Source organism: Salvia splendens, chromosome 8 (genome assembly GCF_004379255.2).
Source record: "Salvia splendens isolate huo1 chromosome 8, SspV2, whole genome shotgun sequence".
Classification (NCBI taxonomy): domain Eukaryota; kingdom Viridiplantae; phylum Streptophyta; class Magnoliopsida; order Lamiales; family Lamiaceae; genus Salvia; species Salvia splendens.
In genome coordinates this window covers 33,845,974-33,869,667 of record NC_056039.1, presented here as the reverse complement: position 1 = coordinate 33,869,667, position 23,694 = coordinate 33,845,974, and the positions used below count along the sequence as shown (strand labels likewise).

At 34.0% G+C, this 23,694-nt stretch overlaps 4 protein-coding genes and 6 non-coding genes across 12 annotated transcripts; all 10 read left to right on the top strand.

Moving 5' to 3' along the window:
* Positions 1-6,330: 6,330 nt before the first annotated feature.
* On the top strand, positions 6,331-8,247 carry LOC121743816 (peroxidase 27-like). Its single transcript, XM_042137182.1, has 4 exons — positions 6,331-6,555; positions 6,827-7,015; positions 7,136-7,301; positions 7,743-8,247. The coding sequence occupies exons 1-4, from the start codon at positions 6,343-6,345 to the stop codon at positions 8,147-8,149; spliced, it is 975 nt and encodes a 324-aa protein (XP_041993116.1). The 5' UTR covers positions 6,331-6,342; the 3' UTR covers positions 8,150-8,247.
* Positions 8,248-10,719: 2,472 nt separating this feature from the next.
* On the top strand, positions 10,720-12,404 carry LOC121743689 (peroxidase 27-like). The gene is made up of 4 exons (XM_042137018.1): positions 10,720-10,939; positions 11,061-11,249; positions 11,352-11,517; positions 11,826-12,404. Exons 1-4 carry the CDS (start codon positions 10,742-10,744, stop codon positions 12,233-12,235), a joined length of 963 nt encoding a protein of 320 aa, XP_041992952.1. The 5' UTR covers positions 10,720-10,741; the 3' UTR covers positions 12,236-12,404.
* A 952-nt stretch (positions 12,405-13,356) lies between these two features.
* On the top strand, positions 13,357-15,416 carry LOC121745364 (peroxidase 3-like). The gene is made up of 4 exons (XM_042139235.1): positions 13,357-13,750; positions 13,861-14,058; positions 14,135-14,297; positions 14,818-15,416. Exons 1-4 carry the CDS (start codon positions 13,535-13,537, stop codon positions 15,231-15,233), a joined length of 993 nt encoding a protein of 330 aa, XP_041995169.1. The 5' UTR covers positions 13,357-13,534; the 3' UTR covers positions 15,234-15,416.
* A 1,702-nt stretch (positions 15,417-17,118) lies between these two features.
* Positions 17,119-17,205, top strand: LOC121746252. Its single transcript, XR_006038956.1, has one exon. It is a non-coding gene; the product is annotated as a small nucleolar RNA Z157/R69/R10 (small nucleolar RNA).
* A 71-nt stretch (positions 17,206-17,276) lies between these two features.
* LOC121746251 lies at positions 17,277-17,364 on the top strand. The gene has a single exon (XR_006038955.1). It is a non-coding gene; the product is annotated as a small nucleolar RNA Z157/R69/R10 (small nucleolar RNA).
* A 33-nt stretch (positions 17,365-17,397) lies between these two features.
* Positions 17,398-17,492, top strand: LOC121746254. The gene has a single exon (XR_006038957.1). It is a non-coding gene; the product is annotated as a small nucleolar RNA R11/Z151 (small nucleolar RNA).
* Positions 17,493-17,533: 41 nt separating this feature from the next.
* Positions 17,534-17,630, top strand: LOC121746255. The gene has a single exon (XR_006038958.1). It is a non-coding gene; the product is annotated as a small nucleolar RNA Z152/R70/R12 (small nucleolar RNA).
* Positions 17,631-17,707: 77 nt separating this feature from the next.
* On the top strand, positions 17,708-17,830 carry LOC121746264. The gene has a single exon (XR_006038967.1). It is a non-coding gene; the product is annotated as a small nucleolar RNA snoR80 (small nucleolar RNA).
* A 97-nt stretch (positions 17,831-17,927) lies between these two features.
* LOC121746269 lies at positions 17,928-18,068 on the top strand. Its single transcript, XR_006038972.1, has one exon. It is a non-coding gene; the product is annotated as a small nucleolar RNA snoR137 (small nucleolar RNA).
* Positions 18,069-19,163: 1,095 nt separating this feature from the next.
* LOC121743287 (zinc finger CCCH domain-containing protein 13-like) lies at positions 19,164-23,646 on the top strand. Of its 3 annotated transcripts, XM_042136543.1 has the most exons (12): positions 19,171-19,439; positions 20,283-20,697; positions 20,801-20,914; positions 21,024-21,054; positions 21,178-21,313; positions 21,439-21,495; positions 21,875-21,972; positions 22,093-22,164; positions 22,275-22,477; positions 22,723-22,916; positions 23,089-23,292; positions 23,396-23,646. In XM_042136543.1, exons 2-12 carry the CDS (start codon positions 20,553-20,555, stop codon positions 23,465-23,467), a joined length of 1,326 nt encoding a protein of 441 aa, XP_041992477.1. In that variant the 5' UTR covers positions 19,171-19,439; positions 20,283-20,552; the 3' UTR covers positions 23,468-23,646. The 3 variants fall into 3 exon arrangements, with proteins under 3 accessions (XP_041992478.1, XP_041992477.1, XP_041992476.1); XM_042136544.1 differs by lacking the exon at positions 20,283-20,697 and having other exon boundaries at positions 19,164-19,439; XM_042136542.1 differs by having other exon boundaries at positions 19,171-20,697.
* The last annotated feature ends 48 nt before the right edge of the window (positions 23,647-23,694 follow it).

Here is a 23,694-nt window from a genome sequence, read left to right as displayed (position 1 = left end):
GAAACCGCGGGAAACATCCTGAACCGAAACCGTGAATTTTAGAACCGTGATTCGGTTCAGGTTCCAAATTTTTCGAACCGAAACCGTAACCGAACCGCCGGTTCCGAACCGTCGTTTCACGATTCCGAACAACCAATGCAATGATAAATTTAAACATAGTTAATCCTTATATTAAAACTATACTCCATTAAATAAAACATTGTTGAATGATCCGGATTTTGAGTTTTATACTTTTATAAGTACCTTTTATTTTTGGATTTGGTAATATTCGTGGAAACAATAATGTGGGACAAACTTTTGCAGCAAAAATAACTTTATAATATTATTTGGTAAAATTGGATGGTAATTTGGAAACATAATAAAATAAAATTAAACTAAATTACAAGATGGAGTCTATGGAGTATGGACTATTGATTATGGTAATAACTTTATAATACTATTTCCGATTTTATTAATTACACAATTTTTTCGTATGAAGTCTATGGAGTATGGATCATTATTAATAAATATTTGTCGAGCATTGTTTAATAAAACTTAGAATAATTGATTACTTTAATAAAGCATAATACTCTAATTAACATTGGTTAATGAATTTGTAGTCTTCAAAATTGATTAGTTGGCGTGATGGCTGCACTATTCAAAATTGATTGCACAAAACACCATTTCTTTTATTTTTATTTATTTATTTATTTTAATGCTGATTTTAAATTCAAATTGAACCCATTTCCCCCTATTTATATCACTTTGTAATTTGTATATGTAAATTGTAAATTTGTTATCATTTTCACATTATTCGTCTTAATTCAATTTAAACTATACATTTCCTTGTTCCAATTTATTTTATAATTTCAGACTACATGGCAAAAAAATATTAAGGAAAAAAACCGTGAAACCGAACCTAAACCGCTACGAACCGTTCGAAAACCGGCGGTTCGGAACTGAAACCGAAACCGAAACCGTGAAACAGCCTCACGGTTCGGTTCCGGTTCCATATTTCCCAAAACCGGAACCGGCGGTTCCGAACCGAAACCGCCGGTTCATGAACCGCGGGCAGGTCTAGATCAAACAGAATTATTTTGGGTGATGGGTCAATTGGTAAAATAATTGTAAACAGAATAAAATATTATGTTTATTTAGAGTTGATATTTGAAATAGTGATAATAAATATTTATAAGATTGACTTTTTCTTTATTTTATTTTTTTTGTTGTACACCTGAAAGAATTCAAAATCAAGGTTAGATTTGTATGGCAACAAGATTTTGGATGTTATGTTTTTATCCAAATCTTACGTGATTATTCTGTTTTTTGGAAAAACAAAATGGGAACAATGTTTTTTATAAATGTTTGAGCTTAATTATTCAAATTATATCCATCGAGCTTTATGAAATTTATGATCCGATTTAATTGGGTCAGCGCTCTTTTTAATTTATTTCCATTTTTAATACCTATTCAGTTTGAGATCATATACATTTTTAATATCACAATTTTGAAGTATGATCCAACTTATATAATATGCTGATGCATATCATGGTTGAGTCAAACCAACGATTTCGAAGCTAAGACCCCTTCTAAATTATTTGGTTTAATTCATAATTTAAAGGCGTAATACCACTCCAACTCAATTAAAATATTTAATCGCATACCTGTATAATAAATAAATTATCACAGAAGTATCTATAGGGAAAAATAGTAATACTTCTACTTAAAAAATAGTTTGTGATGGTTTAATTTTTTACTTATTGCCCACTAAAGTATTTATATATATATATAAGCTAAAATATATTTCCAGAAAAAAATTTACGAACCAAAAAAAAAACTCCTAAACTAACTGGCTAAAACGACGGTTTTCTATTTTGCGTTTAGTACTCTGAGTCGATATTAGCTTCACATTATGGGCCCAACAATTATTGGTTACTTAATTTAAAATACTCCAAATGTTAACATATTTAAAAGCCCATCTATTGTGTGAGTATGTGTACAAGTGAATCTTACTTAGGCCCATTACTTTTTTTTTTTTTTTTTTTCCCATTACTTCTTTGTTTCCTTTGTAAGTTTTCGTTATAACTTAGGCATCGGAAGATAGAGGCGGTGCATCAACGGATCAACCTACAGTCATCGGTAGCATTAGATGACAGACAACAAATAGAAACGAACCCGAATCACAAAGGGCCAGGACAGAGTTTTGGCATTGTACATGGAGTCGGCGGCAGCTCCAAAGGCTAAATTTATTGGAGTCGGTCCGTTTTCAAGTGTTTGCTTTTTTTATGAAACGTCATGTTCGTGTAGTATATTTACATAAACACATTTATAATAAAAATGTTAAAGATCTAAAGGACGTGTAAACAACAGCTATGATAAGATCAAGTAATTAATCAAATCCCAGTTGACTATGTTAATTAAAAATTGATCGAGCAGAATACATTTAATCAGTGATAGAGATCCAGGTTGTTAGGCTGTTAATTGTGACAAGTTAAGTATATTAGAATTAAAAAATTATATTTAGTTGTTCCATCATCCATTCACCACTGTTAGCGTATGATTTTAAAAGTTCAAATAAATGACCAACTCCATCTACTATAATAATAATTTTTTTAAAAAAAGAGCAGGGTTAAGCTCACTAATTATTAAGCACATTTTCAGCATTTAGCGAGCATCTTTTCCTACTAGCAAGCACTTTCAAGCGAAATAATTCAGTTGAAAAAGAGGAAAATTAAGTTGAGACATTACATGAATGCCTGATAAATGTCACTACTAACTCAAGCAAGTCAAGTGATCAGTCTTTATTGGCGCGAAAAAAATCAGAAAAAAAAATCATAAGGTTGCCCGATAAATCAATGCTCAGTAATTTACCGGGCAAGCAGAAGTCTCCGGTATGTTTTGCGCAAAAAAATGAACAGAAAATAAGACATTATAACCTTCACAGCATTATGATCAGTGACTGGTTTGGATTAGTTGAACTGTTGTATCATCTATCATATAACTAATTTGAGAGGAAAAGTGATTGTAGTAATTAAATTGCACTCATAGGTTAGCCTATACATATCATCGTGTGATGGTCTTTTTCAAGTTTTTTTTTTTTTTTGGGGGGGGGGGGTCGGTTTTGGTATTTTAATTAAGCAACATACACAGGGCATATTTATTTAATTAGAAACCAAAATAAAGATCTATTTTGACTGTAAAATTGATGAATTATCAGTTTACGGCAACTCTAGTCTTAGACTTACGCCATTGAATTTTCCTTAATACATAGTATAAAAATTAACAATAGTTTTATGGGTCCAACTCTAGAGTAATTTCTTAAAATAATTGAGATGGTCATTTATATTGGCCATCAGTAAAAAAATTGTGGCTTTTGAAAGTTGAATTAGCTTGTCAAATTCTTGCGTAGAATTTAGAATAATAGATGATGTGTACGTCATATACTAGTAAAATTTGACCCGAGTAACAAATTTATTCTCATTTTGTTTGGCAAAATTGCTATACTTGAAATTAACGCAAGTTTTGAAAAAATGAAGAAATATGATAGAAAAAGTTATAAATTGAAGAAATTGATATAAAATGTTAGTGTACAACAAAAAATTAGATAAGGACACTTTTTAATGCTACTTAAGGAAGCTAATTTGTGTGTCTAATTATACCATAAACGCTTCATATAGTGTTTTTATTGTTAGTGTCCCAACTAAAATTATGGGACACAAATAGAAGCATCCTAAAAAAGCAAAAGACTAATATAATTTGCCCTCAACTTATGGGTGCTTCTTATTTACTATCAAATATAGTATAAATATAAAATGAGGCATATAATGATAGACATCTTAAATAAGACATTTAATGATACTTTAAAGATAAATATCAAGAAATTTTAAGCAATATAGTGTTTTTGGCGATTTGTCAAATTTCTATGTATAAATTAAGTTTCATTTATGTTTTAATCTCAAAACTCAAAAGAAACTTTGTTGGGGAAGCTGTGAAATAGCATATAATCTTTACCTAATCCCAACTTGAAGTGCTTAGGTCAGCCATTGTTGTTGAGTGTGAGCAAAATCAATACTTTCTACTCCATTTAAATTAAATCCGAGATTCTTAATAAAAAAAAAAAAAAAATAATAATAATAATAATAATAATAATAAAATAATAAAAATAAAACTTCAAAGTTAAGGTGTAACCGAACCCATTTAAAAATTGCTAAGTAGTTTTGTAGTGATCAAGTATCTAACCACGGTAGACTGAGTTAATTGATTGAATTATGGAGTGGTAAGCAAGTATAATTCATTATGTTAATCATCTCTTAATTATTTATTAAAAATTGATCGTGCAAAATAATATAGTAAAATTGGATAATTATGTGAACATGGGATTGAATGGCTCATTATTCCACAGAATATATGGCGTTGAATATGTCGGAAAATTTATTATTATTGTTGATTTATTATTTCTACTCCAACACAACATTGGGACACTTCCAAATTCCAATGGAGTAATCCAATAGTCTAAAAACCCAATTCTGAAACTTCATTTCAAGCGAGGATTATTTATAAAAAGATGCATATTAACTAAAATAAATACATATTTTATTTTATTTTATTCATTTCAAATTAATTGATTTGTATTCATTTTCGAGATGTCCAAAGTTAATTGACTCATTTCATCTTTTAGTAAAAGTTAACGCAACATTTTTTCTTAATTCGTGTGCAAAATGAAATGCCCCACTTTAATCGGGGATGTAGGAAGTATATAAATCACTTGGATAAATGAGAAACATAAAAAAAGTATTAACATAAAACAACCATATTTTATATGCATGCATAATCGAAAAAAACTGTATACACTAAACAACACGGTTAATAATAGTGTATACGGAGAGATAAAAATTACCTTATATAGAGAGAGGTTTTAATGAGAATTCACATTTCAAATTAACAATATCACAATGGAGAATTATGTTCAAATTTCATGAGGATCAAAGTTTATTTAATTTCATTTTATTTGAGTGTATTTAATTTTACTGTTAATACAATGACTTTTATGTGTTTAGTGCAGTGTTTTTAGTTCGCTTATTATATTTTTATGTGTTCAGTGTTTTATTTTTAGTTCACTTAATATTTTTCTTTTGCATTATACTATAGAAATATTTTCCCATATCTATCTACTCACATAATTATAACCGCAAGATGCGTTTCTGTTTTATATTAAAATAATTAAACCTAATGTTATCTTCTTGATTTTGTTGATATATGAAATTAAAAGATTCTACTTAATTAACGGATCACCACGGTGACGGCATGAATCTCAACAGTGACAACATGTCATTAATTAATTACTATAATTAATTAGATAGTTACTTTGCATACATACCTACTTGGCTGCTAATTTACTAGCTAGATCTACCTGCTTTTGGATTGTTTTGTAGCAATGGACAGGTTTAATTATTTTTGAAAAACCTACTACTAATTATAAATGGAGTTAATTCACAATTGCTTTAAAATAATAAAGTGCATCGGTCTGATCCAATTATTAGTATATGTGTTGTATTACTGTGTCAAAAATTTTATTATTTAGAGAATGAGATTTTATATTAGCAAAAATGGTCGTTGACCATAAGTTGCAAGTGATCATTTTTTAGCATGAGAATAATTGTCTAAGAACTAGTAATGATAAGAAATTACGAGAAGATTATATTCTTCTTTTCTAACAAAAAGTAAAAAAAATTAACAAGACAAGCCGTATAAGTATCACTTTCATTTTTTACGTATAATTTTCTTCATAATTTTAATTTTGTATGGCGTGGTTGAACTTTATATTTATTATAAAAAATTATTGCACCAAATTCGGATATATAATTATTTTTTGAGAATGTATTGTCACTTTTAGTAGATACCAATGTAATTATTAGTACTGCCTATTAGAGTTGATGATTTCAAAGTCGAGTATATAATTATTTGAAATTTCAATTTTTAAATAAATCTTAATCGTGAATATATTATATTATAACAAATTTTGTTTTTACAATAAACGATATCTTGGACATGGTTTGGTAATTGAGACTGAAATTGCTTTTCACAATCATACAAAATTCCAACTAAGAAAAGGTAACTTCACACACCACATGTTAACCATAATTTTAAATACCTCAATTAATATTCAAGTCAACCCTAACTAAGATACCCCATCAACAAAAATAATTGGCCATCACTAGCTAAATTGACAACTAATTTACAATAAATGAAATGTTGATTAAGCCCTCCATCCTATCATATTAATATTTATCCATATTACCTATATATACACCTACCATTATTACACAATCAGCCAACTAAAACATTTTTGAGTTTAAGAAGAAAATGGCTTCTTTAACTAAGCTTTTCTCTCTCACTCTTCTCTTTCTAGGAATCATTGCACTAAGCAATGCCCAAAGCCTCTCTCTCAAATACTACAGCAAGACATGCCCAAATGTTGAATACATTGTCAAGAAAGAAACAAATAAGATTATAGCTGTTGCCCCAACTCTTGCAGCTCCCCTCCTCCGGATGCATTTCCACGATTGCTTTGTTAGGGTACGCGTTGATCGTATTTTCCTTTTTTTTCATCTTTGTCCGAACATACATTCAGTCAACTTGGAGGTTTATGTGTATATATAGTTCTTTGTCTTATAAGCGGTTGGGATTCGAGTCATTTGGCTCGCGACATGTCTTATATATATATATATTATCCCAACTAGGGTGAAAAGGTTCAGCACCCCCAACCAACTTCTAACACATCTTGTTAGCTTTCTCAAATTATTTTTGTGCGCCAGCCTGTTTAATAATTCATGTCATGATTTTGTAGGGTTGCGATGGTTCGGTGTTGATAAACTCAACATCAAACAATCAAGCTGAGAAAGATGGATTTCCCAACCTTTCTCTAAGAGGCTATGGATCTATTGATAGAGTGAAAACTGCTGTGGAGAAGGAGTGCCCTGGGGTCGTTTCTTGTGCCGATATCTTGGCTCTTGTGGCCCGTGATGCTACTCTGGCCGTAAGTGATACCCGACACGACTAACTGACTATGTTTAAGTGATATTTTCTCGTTAATTTATTGAAGAGACGGGTGATTTTTTAAAATAATATTTTTTTTCTCGTTTTCTGTTTTCTGCAGCTTCACGGACCTTTCTGGCCCGTGCCATTGGGAAGAAGGGACGGGAGAGTGTCGATCGCCAACGAGACTTTGGCTAACCTTCCACCCCCTTTCTTCAACATCACCCAATTGAAAGCAAATTTTGCCTCCAAGAACTTGACCGCAAAGGATCTTGTTGTCTTGTCAGGTAATAAAATTGATCGAATATGTTATATACACATATTTTCATGCCTATAATAAGAGTAAATAATTTTGCTAAGATTCCACATCTATACATGCTAGTTAAGGTCAATTAAAGTTTATTTCTATAATTCTTCAAACAAACATTTGCAACAATCGTAAACTTCATAGTTGGAAATATTGTAACATGTAATAAGAACTATGCATATGCACCAAGAAATTGAGAATGGCCAAAATACCCTTATAAACAAATGATTTTTTGTAACCTAGCTATTTACATTAATCATATTTTGTTATTTTGTGTGAATTATTATGAAAAATCCGATATCATCTCGAAAAGATCATACTACGGTCTCAAAATTTAGAATATACTACTGCAACAAAATAAATTTCTGCGTCCGCGCCTGTATGCAATAACAATAGCTGACAAAACACACACGCGCAACAGGAAGCCACACCATCGGAACATCGCACTGCTCTAGCTTCGCCAACCGCCTCTACAACTTCACCGGCCAAGGCGACAGCGACCCCTCATTGGACCCCAACTACGCGGCCCGCCTGAGGACCCGGTGCTCCCCGACCGACCAGACAACCCTAGTCGAGATGGACCCGGGCAGCTTCAAGACGTTCGACGAAGACTACTACACCCTCGTAGCCAAGAGAAGAGGCCTCTTCACCTCCGACTCGGCTCTCCTCGCTGACGCCGAGACAAGGGAGTATGTTCTTCGTCAAGCAAAAACTAAGGGCTCCACTTTCTTGGAAGATTTTGCTGAATCCATGGTGAAAATGGGCAAGATCGGCGTGCTCACAGGGAGCCAGGGTGAAGTGAGGAGAAGATGTGCCTTTGTTAATTAACTATCAATCATTTGATTTGGGGAAGATTGGTTGGTTTGATTTGTCTGTCTTAATTTGGACAGGTGATGATGATGGTGTGATGACCCATTTGTTTATAATTTGTTATGTTTTTGCGTGCGTGAGTGAGTGCATTGTTGGAGAACACAATGTGATTCATGATTATTCAAAATTGTTGAATAATTTTGATTGTTTTTTCATGTGTGGAAATAAGTTGGGTTGTAGTATAATAAAAGTGTTTGGTTTCCACCTTTCCAACTTTTCATTACGGTTTGTAAATTATTTTCACTGACCAAGAAAAATAATTTAAAGGGAGTTAAATTGAAAAAAAAATCTTGATATGGGTTATCGATTCAAATGTCCCGCCTCGGTTGTGCAAAGCAACATATTTAGGATTTATAGACGAAATAAGCTATCACATGTGAAATGAACTCTCATGTTTGGCCTATAACACTAATGGTCGGCCCGTGAAAAGTAGTCATGATCAATGTGGCCATGACCAACGATTTAGTTGGCCCTTGAGAGTTAGAAGATGCAATTGTTATGAATTTCAATATTTTCCAGTATTTTCGGATGAGTCTGCCGTGCATATATGGATATTTAGGAATGGAATATATATCGAGCTTACATTGAGATCAATAAGATGGCTATTACGAAATAGTACTATTATTATTTAATGTTAGAAAACTTGTAAATAGTTATACTAAATAATTAATGGAAAGTAGAGATAAAACGATAATTGATATATGTGAACCCCAATTGAATATATTGTGTTTTTCTTTCATCACCATTTGGTGCCGGGACGTGCTTGTATTTCCTATTTACCGACAGGCAAAGTCTTTCTGAACAGCTAAAACTTTAATAATTAGTTCACATATAGTAGTATTGCATAGTATAAAACTATAAGTACATTTTAATTTGTAATTAAGATAATTGATGGTATTGATGCACACCACGTCGTTGCCGACATTGTTCTTTGAAAACAAAAGGTATAAGTATTTTTTTAAGATTGAAAATATTTTTAATTATTTATTTTCGAGGTCACAGTTGGCTCTGATTGATGGTAAGCACAAGTCGTGTAGACGAGTCAATTTTACAGGAATGAAGTTATTAAAGATAAATTAATTTATTTGAATCTTGATTTAATATATGTTTACAGCTAGCTCGAAGGCAAAGTCAAGTTTTAATTTATCTTCCAACAAATGAAATTCAACCCAACACTAGTTTATTCTTAATTCAGTTTTGATTTTAATACTAACTCAATAAATTTTTATTTAAACCACTTCAACAACAATAAAAAAAATTGCTAACAATATTTTTTTAATGCATTTAAATACGCTAATTTGTGGAAAAAAATATGCGATGTCACAACTAGAATTAGAGAACACAGATGAAAGCATTATAGTAAAACAAAAAGATTATAGGTTAATTTGTCCTTAAATAAATTAACACAAATTATTTTTAATACTAGTAAGCAATTCTGCTAATTGAAATGCGTGTGAAGATTAAAACAAAAGCCGGCAATTAATATTGAATAAATAAATAAATTAAACGAATGAAGTTGCAAAACGTGGTGTCTCTTTATTTGTTGAAGATTAATTTGGCCAAATCGATCTATTAATTAACGAAGCTTTATCTCAAGTTATAATAAAATGAATAATTGGCGTTCTCCTAGTTTGGGCGACTATGAAAATTAAAAATAAAAGTAATCAAAATCATAAATGGAGGAAAAAATAAAGAAAGAAATATTTTATTATTTTTAAGTTGGTAAGGATTCAGATTCAGCCTCTGCATTTTAAGGTACATGATATTTAATTATTAAAGTCAATACACAACTAATTATTATTATTATTATTATTATTATTATTATTATTATTTTATAATACAAGTATGGGTTAACCACACGTTCCTTGGTAAAAGGCTAAATACTATAGCTCCACTACAAATTATAAAAGTTCAAAGAATAATTATTTTAATTCAAGAACTAGTTTAATTTCTTACAAGACGAACTTATATATACACATATTAATATTTCATATAATCTTCAATACCAAAGGACATATTAGCATATCTTTTTCCATTTGCATTGTTATTAGTATTTTTTTTCATCTCTCATAGATCATCGTTCATTTTTCGGTAAATGTTTTATTTAGTCGCATTACTTCAGTGTTTTAACAAAAAGCTCTATTATAGATTGCAACATTTCAATTTTTTTTTAGAACAATTTGTTGCTCTGAAAAAAATACCGAATGAAATTGTCGGATTTTTGCTACGAGCAAGGACCAATACACATGGTGGGTGCGAGAATCTGTCATCATTGTCTCAAGACATGATAACTAACTCCTCGCACTAGCCAAATTTAAATTAATTAAACGTTGTGATAAATTCAAATATTTACCCTTCATTTTCATCTTACACACATACTCCATAATCCAAATGAGAATATTCCACAAGCATTAAAATTTGTTGCATTTCAATAAAACTAAGTCAAACCTCCTACTAGTACTATTTAAGGAGCCTCAAGTCTGTATTTGGAAACACACCAAAGCCACACATACAATTATTTCCAAAGAAGAAAATAATATATTGAACATTATGGCAATTCTAAAGCTTGTTTTCCTACTTTTCTTCTTCCATCATGCCAATGCACAAACACTATCCACCAATTTCCACAGCTACTCGTGCCCTAATTTGGAGGGTATAGTAAGCCAAACAACATCAAATTTTATCTCAACCACCCCTTCGCTTGCTCCGGCCCTACTCCGATTGCACTTCCACGATTGTTTCGTTCGAGTAAGTCATATTCTAACATCCCTCTAAAAAATAGTCTCATTTTGTCATCTTAGTTGAACTCGCGAACTCTTTTTCCTTTTATTCTCTTTTTTAAAGAAAAATTATCATGGTTAATTAATAGGGCTGTGATGGGTCCGTACTTCTAAACTCAACGAGGGGTAACACAGCCGAGAAGGATGCATTCCCTAACCTAAGCCTTAGAGGCTTCCAAGTAGTCGAGGCAGCGAAGGCTGCAGTCGAGAAACAGTGCCCACGGATGGTGTCATGTGCCGACATCTTGGCCTTAGTCGCTAGAGATGCAGTTTTGCAAGTAATTATTAATTTCAAGAAATTCACACACACGTAAACACAACACACACATTTTATAACCTTAAACACAATGCAAATGATTTTTTGCCAAAACGTGCAACAGATCAAAGGACCATATTGGCCAGTGCCCTTGGGACGAAGAGATGGAATTGTGTCCAATGCCAATGAAGCATTGGCTAATCTTCCACCACCATTTTTCAATATCAGTCAACTAATTACTTCATTTGCTTCAAAAGGGTTAAGTGTGAAAGACCTTGTTGTTTTATCAGGTAATAATCGAAATTATTTTTATCCATCAATTATACATTTTAAATCGTGACATTTCTCTACCTTTACATCTTATTACATTTTTCACTAACTTCTTAATATTATCCTGTATACCTGATTCCTGACTATGCGTCTCATATTCCTTTTCAAGATATTCATCGCACATGTTTTATTTTACTTTTTTTCCTATGAATCTGTTCTATTATTTATTTAACTCATATTTCATTATATAATAAATATATAAAAGTAAGATCTACAAATTATTTAAACATTTTTTAAATAATTGCAACGTTAAATTTAAAATTATTAGGAGGCCACACGATCGGAGTGTCCTTCTGCTCGAGCTTCGCCACCCGCATCTACAACTTCACGGGGCGGAATGACGCGGACCCCACCATGGACCCCGCCTACGTGGCCGCGCTGCGGCGCGCGTGCCCTCCGGCCGACGTCACCACCACCGTCGCCATGGATCCCGGCAGCGCCCGGGATTTCGACGTCGATTACTACTCGATCGTGAAACAGAGAAGGGGGCTTTTCCAGACCGACGCAGCTCTCCTCGACCACAGCGCGACGAATTCATACGTGCAGCAGCATTCCACCGCGGCGGGATCGAAGAGTTTCTTCGACGACTTCGCGGCGTCGATGGTCAAAATGGGGCGGATCGGCGTGTTGACCGGCCGCGCCGGTCAGATCAGGAAGATATGCTCTGTTGTTAATTAGCTCGCTTTGTGGAATTTTGGGATTTTGTTTTTTTTTTGTGGTGTTGGTTTTTGTTTGCTGGAGATTAATTAATTTGATGGTTTGTGACATTTAATTTGGGCTTTTTGAGTGTGTAATTGTTTTGAGGTGTGTAATAAAGATTAAGTTAATAAAATGAATGAAAAATTTATACCCCATACAATAGAGTTGATCAACATTTAATCGTTAAATTTGCAGTTGTACATAAAATGCATAAATCGAGATTTAATCGTTCAATTTGTGAAATTCATGTATTTAATACTAATAAGTTTTAAAATAAATTATAAAATAAAACAATATGTCACACTGAAGAGAGTATATGTTATTCCAACTTGCAGCAACAAAGAATCATATTCTATGAGATAAAGAAACTAGCTAGTTCAATAGTTCAATCAATTAGAGCCTATTAATTAAAGTCGATTCTTTGGAAAGGAATTATACCAAGAATGCCAGCGAAAGCCCACATATAATTGATTTTACGAAGAAAAAGTTACTTTATTATATTTCTTAAGCTTTATGTTTTTACTTGAATTGTATTTTTGTGTTCAATAATTAGCTTGCAATGATTTCTCATTTCAATCAATACATGCATGAGTTGGCTTCACAAAGTGTAGTAGGTTTTCATGATTGATTATTGACCCAAAAGTTGCCTCAGCATCCAAGCAAAAGTTACCTAATTAATTTGCTTTTACCTCTTGATTCTTTTATAGTAACATGTGCATGTAACTTTTTTAACCTTTACAATTTTATAATCAAAATTTGTTACCTAATCCCACTGAGTCATGCATCATATGGATATCTAAAATCTAATTAATTTGTATAAATTGCATTTCATGATTGACTTTACCTAGCAAAATGCCAAAGAAAAAATGGGTTTCCTATAAATCAGTTAACCACAATAAAAAATAAAGATATGTGATCATATGCTATAATAAAAACAAAGAGTTATATGAGAGCTTCGTGGAGAAGGCTTGCATTATGATCATAGAATTGATTATTGATTCTTTTTTATCACATTTAAAACTCATTTACTTTAAACCACTCCACACAGTTAAATTATTACTCCTACAATACACTCGATCACATGTTAGTTAGAATGATCAAATATATATGCATATATAATTCTACCCTTGAATAATGCCATACATGTCCCTATAATTAGCTTCCTAATCAATCCAACTAGCCTATAAAATTAAGCCATGTTTTAAGGATTTGGTGATTCTAAACACTATATATATAGGCGTGTGACCTTATATCTAAGCATCAATTACTTCATCAAACATGGGAAAATTTGTCACATCCTCAATCGTAGCAACGTTGTTGCTACTAGAGATATTCGCACTCGTGGCCCGTGCCCAGCTGCAGACGAATTTCTACGCGAAAACATGCCCGAACGCCGAGAAAATCGTGCAAGACTATGTCCACAAGCACATCCCAAATGCCCCTTCCCTCGCGGCTGCCCTTATTAGAATGCATTTCCACGATTGCTTCGTCAGGGTACGCATTTTTCTAATTTATATTTGATGATCTCGTAGAAGCTACATTGCAGTGTAGCATCTACGAGACTTTTATTGATAGTCGGGCCTAAAATTTCTTATGTTAATTAGGGATGTGATGCCTCGGTGCTGTTGAACGTGACATCGAGCACCGGAAACCAAACAGAGAGAGTTGCAATTCCAAACAGGACGCTCCGGGGATTCGGCTTCATTGATGGGGTGAAGTCCTTGCTTGAAGCTGAATGCCCCGGGGTCGTCTCTTGCGCTGACGTCATCGCGTTGGTTGCAAGAGACTCTATCGTGGCCACGGTGAGTAGATTAAAAGGAAAGCAATTCCATTTTTTTCGTAATTGTTTGTTAAAAAATGGAAATTTTTCCTTTGAAGGGAGGTCCCTTCTGGAATGTTCCAACAGGGCGTAGGGATGGAGTGATATCAAATGCTTCGGAAGCATTGGCACAAATTCCTGCTCCAACAAGCAACTTCACTACTCTCCAGAATGATTTTTTTGCCAAGGGCCTTGATCTTAAGGATCTCGTGTTGTTGTCTGGTGCGCGGTTTTACGTTCTTTGTCATTTTCAGTCGCGTGTTTGTTACGTGCAATTTTATGTTTTTTGTCGTTTTAAAACGACGAAGTACATAAAAACTGCAGATGTGATGTCTTGATGAGAAAATTTTTTTTGCTGACGCTTATCCGTCGGTATGCTAATTTACTGGCGGATTTGTCCACCAGTAAAACACGCTTTTTATAGTGCTTTAAGTTTCGTGTTTTAGCTATCGCGTTAATTAATGAACATGATATAAGGTAAATTATTGTGATTATTAACAATCTAGAAATTTTTAATTCAAAACCATAATGTATGGAGTCAAAAGTCTAATTTTATTGAGATAATGATAATAGTTAGTAAAAGCATAGCATTTATTGCAGTTGATACTATCCGGCTCCTTTAAGCAATCTTCATTATGATGTAGAAGGTGAAATAAAAATTATACTACTTGAATTTGTTGCAAGATAACTATTAACATTATCTTGCTAGCTAAATGTTTTTTTTTGATGTTGTACACGATAGGTGCTCATACTATCGGCATTTCTCACTGCACCTCGTTCGACAACCGCTTGTACAATTTCACGGGCGTGCTCGGGACTCAAGATCCGGATCTAGACAGTGAGTACGCGGCCAATTTGAAAGCCAACAAATGCAAGTTCCTTAACTCAACCGTTAAAGTCGAGATGGACCCCGGGAGTTTCCGGACCTTCGACCTAAGTTACTATAGGCTCGTGCTCAAACGGAGAGGTTTGTTCCAATCGGATGCAGCGTTGTTGACGGATTCAAGAACAAAATCGTTTATCACTCAGATCGTGGATGGGTCTCTCAAGAACTTTTACGAAGAATTCGCGGCTTCGATGGAGAAAATGGGGAGAGTCGGAGTTAAGACGGGAAGCGTTGGTGAGATTCGAAGGCATTGTGCAGTTGTTAATTCTTGATTTTTACTGTGTTTGGGGCAGTTTTCTTTTTAAATTATTTTGTGATTTTGTGATTAATTATATTGTATAATGTTTGTTTTTCATTTATGTTTTATGTGTGAAATCGAGAGTTTGATGTTGCTTCGTGCCATGTAAAGTGAGATTCTTCATCTCTTTGATTAAGTAAAGTTGATTGTTGATTAATTACAAATATATATTATGTTTACGTGGTTTATGAATATTATGGCACATGGGTTCTTGCTTTTTCCCATTTTGGCATCTACTTTTGTGAAAGAAAAATGTTGTTTAATTGAAATAAATTATAGGATCAAGGGCTTCTCTAGTTTTAAAAAATGTTGTTTAGTGAAGGGGATTTTGTAAAAATAAGATTGATCAACAATGGGTCCATGAAAAATAATCCATGGGGGTTACACATAAATTATAAATTAAGAAGGTTATCGCTAACGACAGAAGGTGCGATGATAACATCGTCGATATTCGGCGGATGAAGAAAAGTTAACCCGTGCGATGATAACATCGTCGATATTCGGCGGATGAAGAAAAGTTAACCCGAACCCTGAAGGATTGGGGCATCGTGAAATAGGTGGCAACTCAAAATACCAAAATTAATGGAGTTCTCAGACCTAGTGGACCCAGTGGTGGGTCAGTCATGCCCGATCCCTCCAGGATCCAACATTGATTGATTGTACTAATCTTATCCATATATTATTCAAAAGAAGGCCTTAAAATATATGCATGTTGCATGGAATAAAGATCAATCACTGTAGTATATTTTAATGCCTAATTTAGTGGCTAAACAACCCCCACGATTGATCCTTTATATGTATCACATAATAAAGAGTTATTGAGATTTGATTACAACTGCATATACTAGCAAAATGCATAAATTCTGGGACATAATAATTTCGAGATATTGATTAGACCAATTTTGAAATTCATGCTCTTGGAAAAATCTACTCATGAAACGTAAATATTGATTAAAGTAATAGGAATCAGTGAATTGTACTCGTATATCATTGTCATGTTGTAATGTAAGTGCTAATAAATTGATGGATTTGTAAAAGACTCAAACAATAATACATCAAGACTCATAAAAGAAGTGTGAACTTTATACTAGTGCTCAGAAATGGTGTGTATAATTATCTCTTCAAGCAATGATATATCTAGGTGGGTTAGGGGTTCCACCGACCCCACGGCTGACCCATGCGTGCGGCCACAAACTTCCGATTTTTGGAGTTGTCTTTTACCCCACGACAGCTTTGCTGCTGATCCCACAATTCTGCCGCTCGACCTATGTGGATGCCACGACGCCAATGACTTGTACAGTGAATAGAAGCAAACACGGAGTTAGGCTTTAAATATCCCTCGTCTCTTCTCATTAAAATATCCCTTAGTCCACATCACGTTTTTTTTCCCAGAAAGACGCCGAATGGGATATTTGTGAAAATTATAAACTTTATAGTCTAAAATTTAATTTTTGAAAAAATATTATGCTGGATTATAATTTTGACCATCTTTAATGATAATTTACCCTAAGAAATGAATAAATCAGGAATTGGCCTATCATCCCCAACTTAGGCTACAAAATAATGAATTCCAAAACTGGGCCTTTAGCCCAATAATATTGTAAAATAAGCCCACAATAAAACACATGATTCAGTTAATCTCTCATAAAACCCTAGCAATTGCCGCACTCTAAACCCTAGCGAGCTCAGAAGCTCAAATTCTAAGCATAAATACAACCCCATCTCTCCTCGGTTCAGATATCTCAAGCTACTCTCACCACCGCCCTTCCGCCTCAACGTCTCCGGCGCCCACTGCCAATTCCAACGGAATGTTTGTGTTCTCAATTTTGTGCAATTTAGTTTAATTGTTTTTCGTGAAATTGTGTGCGGAGATGAAGCAAATTTTCGTGGACTAGAGTTTCCGATCTTGCATTTGACGAAACACCCTTGGCTGTCTGAGCATGCACATATGTTTTCAATTTTGGCTAATTTGTTTTCTTAATTGTTTTTATCACTCGTATTTGTTTATCTTCTCAAATCATGTGTGGTGATGATGCAATTTTTCGTGGACTAGAGTTTCTGATCTTGCATTTGACGAAACAACCCTTGGCTGTCTGAGCACGCTCTCAATTTTTTTCAGTATTGATTTTTGATTCTGTTGGCTTATGATGAAAGACTAATTATCTTAGCGGATTTCAGTGAGATTATGATTTCATTATAATCCGTGATCTGATTGTTACACACACTGAAGCCTTTTTCTTCAATCAATTTCTTTGTTCAGTTTGAATAATGCTTTTTGCAATGATGAGATTAAGCACATTATTGTGTTTGGGGCAGTGGATTCCGATCCGTGAGCCTATCTAATTAACGACTTCTCCTTCCACTGAGCAAATTCTCCCAATCACTTGTTATTTCATCTCGAATTTTGTTTAAATCAACAATTTAATTGCATTTAATTTTGCGTCCTTTACCAATTCATGGGGATTAATCTGTTCCTCTTGGTCTAATGGCACGGACGCAATATCAAATTTGTGGCTATCCTGATCGGTGAGTTTTCAGTATCACTGGATCCTGGAAACACCTCATAAATATTCAATTACTCCCTCCTAAATCGTTTATATTCATTGTTATTTTGTATGTTTGTTAAAAATCTGATCTTGATTTACGCTGGTTTCGACTTCCATCTTTGTTTGTGTTGTAGTTTCGATTTCCATCTCTCTAATGAAGTGGGGTTGTTCTAGTTTCCGAAGCATAGATAAATTCGTAGTATTAAACAGTTCGATGTTGATTTTTTTCTATGGCATCGTACCACCTGTCTTCTCCTACATCTTTTTCCAATTTTTTTGGATTTGTTTATGATAGTATTTGTTTTGTATTATTTCTACTTGTTTATGGATTTGTGATGCAGGATATTTCGATCATCGTTACCTTCAATTTATTGTTGTGATATGAATTATGTACTTTTTTTAGAATGTATTCTTGATTTGTCATATGTATTGTACTCTAGTTTCTGTGAATGTCGTGACAAGCTCATAAGCTATATTGACATTAATTGTTCTCGATGACGATGACTGTAATAAGAATTAAGACATGTAGTATGATTTAAACTTTGATTGTATTCATAATTGCGATTAAATTATTAAATTTTAAAATAAACTAAAATACACCAGACATAAGTTTCCCTTAAAAACAATAGCAATTGAATATATAGAAGATATAATTTAGTAATAAACTACTACTACTACTACCTCCGCCCCTAAAAATTTATCCTACTTTGACCCGATATTGGTTTTAAGAAATGCAATTGAAAGTGGGTTGAAAAAGTTAGTGAATTGTGGATCCTATTTTTATATATTAGTTTTATAATAAAATGTGATTAGGTATGAGTTAGTGGAATATGGGGTCCACTATAAAAAATAATAAAAAGTGAAATGGGACAAATTTTGGAGGACTGAAGAATATAGAAAATTGGGACAAATGGAAAATTGGGACAAATTTTCAGGAACGGAGGTAGTACAAAATATGAAAAGTCATCATAAATTCTTCATATTAAAAATACACTCCCTCCATCACATATTATTCGCACTTTTATGTTATGGCTTGTCTGAAACTAGTGGTACTTGTTTCTATTTTAAGTAAGAATTGGAGAATTTAATTAAGATAATAGAGTTAATCAAGTATTTTTTGTTATACTTAAAATATTAATTTAATTATACTAATTATTCAATCCTGAATTTAGGATCTAAAATAAAAAGTGCTATCTGAAATGAAAAATGTAAGTGCCATCTGTTGGTGTATCATTAATATTACTAATTAGTTGTAATGTTTAATTAAATTTATCATTTACTACTAGTACTAATGATTTAAAATGAAGTTAAATACAGTACTAAAATATTAATACGAATTGCGATACCTTTGTTAGGAATAGGAATATTGATCCAGTGATGGTGGGGTTATAGTTAATCCCCACTGCGATTTCATTTTCAGCTCCCAATTTCTAAATTAGGGTTTCTGCGGTCGTATTTCCATTGGAGAGGCGAATTCAATTCAAGACTACAGAAGAAGAACTCAAGAAGGAAAAAGATGGTAGAGAGGAAACTGTACAAAACAAAGCTATGTATGTTGTTCCAGAGGGGCCGCTGCTCTCGCCAGTTCTGTAACTTCGCCCATGGCGACGCCGAGCTCCGCCGCTCTTTCAATGGTATACGTTTCGTACATATTCTATTCTTTATTCGGAGAAACTCAGCTCGAATCGCTCTATTTTTACTGCAGCTTCCAGTTTCAATTAATCGAGTCTTTCATTAAAGGAATTTAAGTGGCTTCCATTGTTTTCTGTCGCAAATGAATGTTTAGCATAGAATTTGTTATATGCTTGTGTTTTATACTGTTTTTAGCTGATTTGAGTGAGTATTGGTATATCTTTTTGTTTATGTTTGTGGGGGTAAAGGATTAAATCTTTTACTGACAACAGTTATTTAGTCTGAAATATTCTGTATCATGAATCATTTTATGGAGTTCTGGCCACAAGTCATAGAATTTCCTCTTTTATGTGCAAGGAAATTAAATATAACATGAATCTGATTAACTCGGGATATTAGGTTATAGTGCTGAGGGATTTCTGGTACTCAGTTCTCTCTAGTTTTTGTTGTCTTTAACATGTTTCATACCCAGCTATAATTATAGCGCCTCTTTACTGGTTAGCAACTTAGTTCCATGAATGGGTTTATTTTTTGGTCTCCCTGCGTTCTGTTCATGCTTCAGTGTGAATTAAAAATCTTTGCCCAAGATACTGCTTGTCCACACTTTATGAATCATTACCGACCTACTAACTCAGTACCTCTTAGCAGAATGGATTATGCTGGTTGGTTTATCAGTCTTAATGCTGATTTTGGTGTGTTTTTCTCAGCTTCTCCTCTTGGTTAATCACTGTTCATTTTTTAATCTGCTGTTTTATGTGAGGGGTCAGAGATAGGCCTTTGGAATTTCTGCAGTTTGTAGAGAATGTGGTATTATCTTGATCTAACTTCTAAATATGAATGTCAAGGGCCATCCCAATGCTGGATCAATATCCCACTATATTCTGCGCTATATATATTCTTGGAGAGAATGGTATTTTCTTCGTATGGTTTACGTTGAAAGATACTGTGAAGGGATCTGCTGGCTTTCTTGGTTGGTGACTATAGAGATGATATATATGTATTGCACGTGGAAGAATATAGTTATTAATTCCATACAGGCATGTGAAGAATCAGCACCATTGATTTATATTTTTATCACAGCGGGGCAGAGGATTTCTATATTTTGAGTTGCTTCAATGATCCTTGAGTATCATTCTATAAAAGCTCCCAGTATATCTTATATATCTTTACACGAAGAGCCTTTATTTCTATGGCTCATATGGAATCTGCAAGAAGGCACTAAACTTATTATTGTTATGTTACTCATTTGTTCTAGTAATGGTAAGCTTAACTTAATATCAGTTACTGGCTTGGGCTCCCTGGTTGGGTCGGTTGTGAGATTACAACTGCAATATATGTTTTATGACATTTCTCCATCTTGCAGGAAATCAGGAGTTTCGAGGTGGTGGTGACTTGAGAGAAAGGCTCGACAGGATCCGTTCTCCATTGCGCAACTCACCAGATAGACGAGACGCCAGAGCAAGACACACCTCTCATGGTAAGAGGCGTCTTTCCATTTGGATCCTGTTTTGCTGTGTCCTTAGTATATATCATGGTCTTCAAATTAGTATTTTCTTTTTTTATATTTTTGTTCCTCTATTTTGCAGGAGATAGTCCTCGCTCTCTTGGGAAAAGGATGTAGGTTCAGTGAAGTTTTTTTTGTTGCTTTTATCTTATATTTACTCGTATAAAACCTGTCTGGGATTAATCTAGATACTGCCTCTTTTTTTGTTTCTTTGTTTCTTTGTTTCTTTGTTTCAGTGACAGAAATGTGCGGAAGAGAAGGCAATTTGACGGTCATAGTGATTACTCCGGCAGAATGTCGGATGGGACTGAAGATCAAATCAAAGATAGAAGACTGGCGTCCTCTGAAGCCAAAATGCAAATTGATGAGCAGGTTTGACAGATAATAGCCTTCTAAATTTATTGAAGAGCCTGAGAAACTTCTTCTGTTATTTAGGGCTTCTTTCATTTTCTGACTGTCCCATTATTGGCATCTTGACCATTCTTTTGTTTTTACAGCTGAGAGAAATACACTCTGAAATTAAGCTGCTGGAGGAGGACAAGCAACAGCTACAGGTTAGATTCATCTTTTGCATTCTTGTAGCTGGAGCTTATGTGTTGTAGGTGCAGTCCTCTTTCTGTTTTGCATCACAAGAAACAATTTTATTTTGTTTTTTTCATTTACAGTAAAAATTTTAGTATTTCAAGGTCTACAATCCAATTATTTATAAATAAGAAATGAATGTGCATACAAGAGGTAGCGTTAAATGAGACATATATGCTGCTGGCTCAATGGGACAGGTTTGGTCGTAGTCGTACTAGTTGGTCCATTGTCATCTTTACTCGTAATTGTTCACTTGTGTATAACCTGGTGCCCCTCTTAGAGCTCGCAAAAGTTCACTTTTGTTTAGTTCACAAAATTTGATCCTAAACTGTTCATTTGTGTTCTGGACAGATGTACCTAGAGGAAAAGGTTAGCGAAGCCGATTCTTTGACTTTCAAAATTCATGATCTTGAGATGCAACTTTCTAAAGAGAAAGAAGAGGGTAAAAGGTATCAGTAGTCACCACTACATGACTTCTAGGTTCTTATGAATTGCAGTCTGATAGTTTGATTAATCTCAGAAATTTTATTGCAGTCTTACATTTCTCTTGGATTGAACTTTTTCTCTAGGTTCTCTACAAAAATAAAGAAGTTTATTAAAGCACATAACCGGCACTCGCGGTTACAAGACGAACTGAAGAGGTATGCATTGGCTTGATAATAGTATTCTTCTTTTCGTTTTTATTTCCTTCGTCTCTCTCAGTCTATAGATTAACTTTGTAATGACTTTCATGGTGTTCGTGGTTTTATAGATCACAGGCCCAGCTTCAGAAGTTGGGTGAGCAGCTTGATTCGGACGTTGGTGTAGGCAATGAGGATGATACAAAAACCAAAGCCTCGAGTGATGATGTAAAGGGCGGTTTTACTAGCCCACTGAATGAGGGTCAACTGAATTCTTCCCCGCGCAGGAAGAGATCATGTTTTTCCCTTGAAGCTCAGGAGGCATCACCTCAAGGTGTTTAAACACTGTATACACAGGCCTTTTTCGTCATGTGGCATTTTAAAAAGTTAATGCATATCACATTATCTGTAGCACTTTAAATGAATGTTCAGCCAGATTGTATTATTTAGTGTATGCTTTTTATGATAGTTGATTCAATTCTCTCAACTCAGCAAGAATATCTGTTCTGGATCCTGTCGTTTATATGCATGCATTTCTTAGTCTTAGCTTATGTTTCATACTTTGTTCTGTCCATCCAGTCGGGGGAAGAGCTGATATGGGCAAAGGTAAGGTAGAAAAGCCTCATCGATCATCCAGGAACCAAGAGCATTTTAGCAATACCAAGAAATCTGAAGCAGACGCAGATACATATAATAGTCGTTGGCGATCAACACATGAAGAAAAGTCCAGGAAAGGCTCAAACCTGCCCACTGATACTGACTCTGCTGACAAGGTACTCTCTGTTTGTTCTCAGTAGAATTCATATGATCTAACTTCATTTGAACTTGGAGCGAATTATTCATTTTTCCATTTAATTGCATGCACGTGACTCTTTTCTAATTTTGATGTATATTCCTGGGAAACTAGTATTGTAATACTTCTTGCTTTTCATGAAAACTCTGCAGTACAAGGTAACAGAGACGGGCATTATACTGCCCTCAACTGGTATAGCTGCTAATGCAATTGATGAAGACGTCGAGGTTGCTGAAACAGATGAGAGGTTTCATGTCCTGTTGAACGGTGCTAATGGGTCGGAAGAGAGAATCAAGACTTTACGCTTACCATTTCTGCCGCTCCCACCTCCTATCCCTCAGAATGCGTATATGCAGGTATTTATATCCGAATTTGATGCATATATAAGAAAACCCCTGCTAGAAAAACACATTTTCATCTCGTTCCTCAGCTGAGATGATAAATTTGGCTTGTTTTCAGTACAAGGGTGACGATGAGAATGTGGACGTTGATGGAGTAGACGAGGAGACTGCCGAAGTCGACATTGTTTAATGCATCTCCTTTCTATGCGTAAAACCAAATTTGTAAGATCTGGGGCTGTCTCCTTTGCAAATTGTTGTACAGAAATTAGGTTTGGTGTTCATTTATCATTTCCCATTAGATCTACATTTGGATGGTAATCACTAATCACTTTTTGTAGTTCTCTGCTTATATAAAAAGTATTAGATCCACAAAGGTATTCCATTTAACCATCCATAAATTTCGACCTAATTAGCTTG

What these genes read in the sequence shown, in the direction of transcription:
- LOC121743816 (XM_042137182.1), top strand. Translation starts at nt 6,343, where the DNA reads ATGGCTTCTTTAACTAAGCTTTTCTCTCTCACTCTTCTCTTTCTAGGA. An exon ending in TCCACGATTGCTTTGTTAGG is followed by an intron (nt 6,556 to 6,826) that starts GTACGCGTTGAT and finishes ATGATTTTGTAG; the next exon opens with GGTTGCGATGGTTCGGTGTT. An exon ending in GGATCTTGTTGTCTTGTCAG is followed by an intron (nt 7,302 to 7,742) that starts GTAATAAAATTG and finishes CACGCGCAACAG; the next exon opens with GAAGCCACACCATCGGAACA.
- LOC121743689 (XM_042137018.1), top strand. Translation starts at nt 10,742, where the DNA reads ATGGCAATTCTAAAGCTTGTTTTCCTACTTTTCTTCTTCCATCATGCC. An exon ending in CTAGAGATGCAGTTTTGCAA is followed by an intron (nt 11,250 to 11,351) that starts GTAATTATTAAT and finishes AACGTGCAACAG; the next exon opens with ATCAAAGGACCATATTGGCC. An exon ending in AGACCTTGTTGTTTTATCAG is followed by an intron (nt 11,518 to 11,825) that starts GTAATAATCGAA and finishes TAAAATTATTAG; the next exon opens with GAGGCCACACGATCGGAGTG.
- LOC121745364 (XM_042139235.1), top strand. Translation starts at nt 13,535, where the DNA reads ATGGGAAAATTTGTCACATCCTCAATCGTAGCAACGTTGTTGCTACTA. An exon ending in GAGACTCTATCGTGGCCACG is followed by an intron (nt 14,059 to 14,134) that starts GTGAGTAGATTA and finishes TTTCCTTTGAAG; the next exon opens with GGAGGTCCCTTCTGGAATGT. An exon ending in GGATCTCGTGTTGTTGTCTG is followed by an intron (nt 14,298 to 14,817) that starts GTGCGCGGTTTT and finishes TGTACACGATAG; the next exon opens with GTGCTCATACTATCGGCATT.
- LOC121743287 (XM_042136543.1), top strand. Translation starts at nt 20,553, where the DNA reads ATGATCCTTGAGTATCATTCTATAAAAGCTCCCAGTATATCTTATATA. An exon ending in ACTCATTTGTTCTAGTAATG is followed by an intron (nt 20,698 to 20,800) that starts GTAAGCTTAACT and finishes TCCATCTTGCAG; the next exon opens with GAAATCAGGAGTTTCGAGGT. An exon ending in GAGAAAGAAGAGGGTAAAAG is followed by an intron (nt 21,973 to 22,092) that starts GTATCAGTAGTC and finishes CTTTTTCTCTAG; the next exon opens with GTTCTCTACAAAAATAAAGA.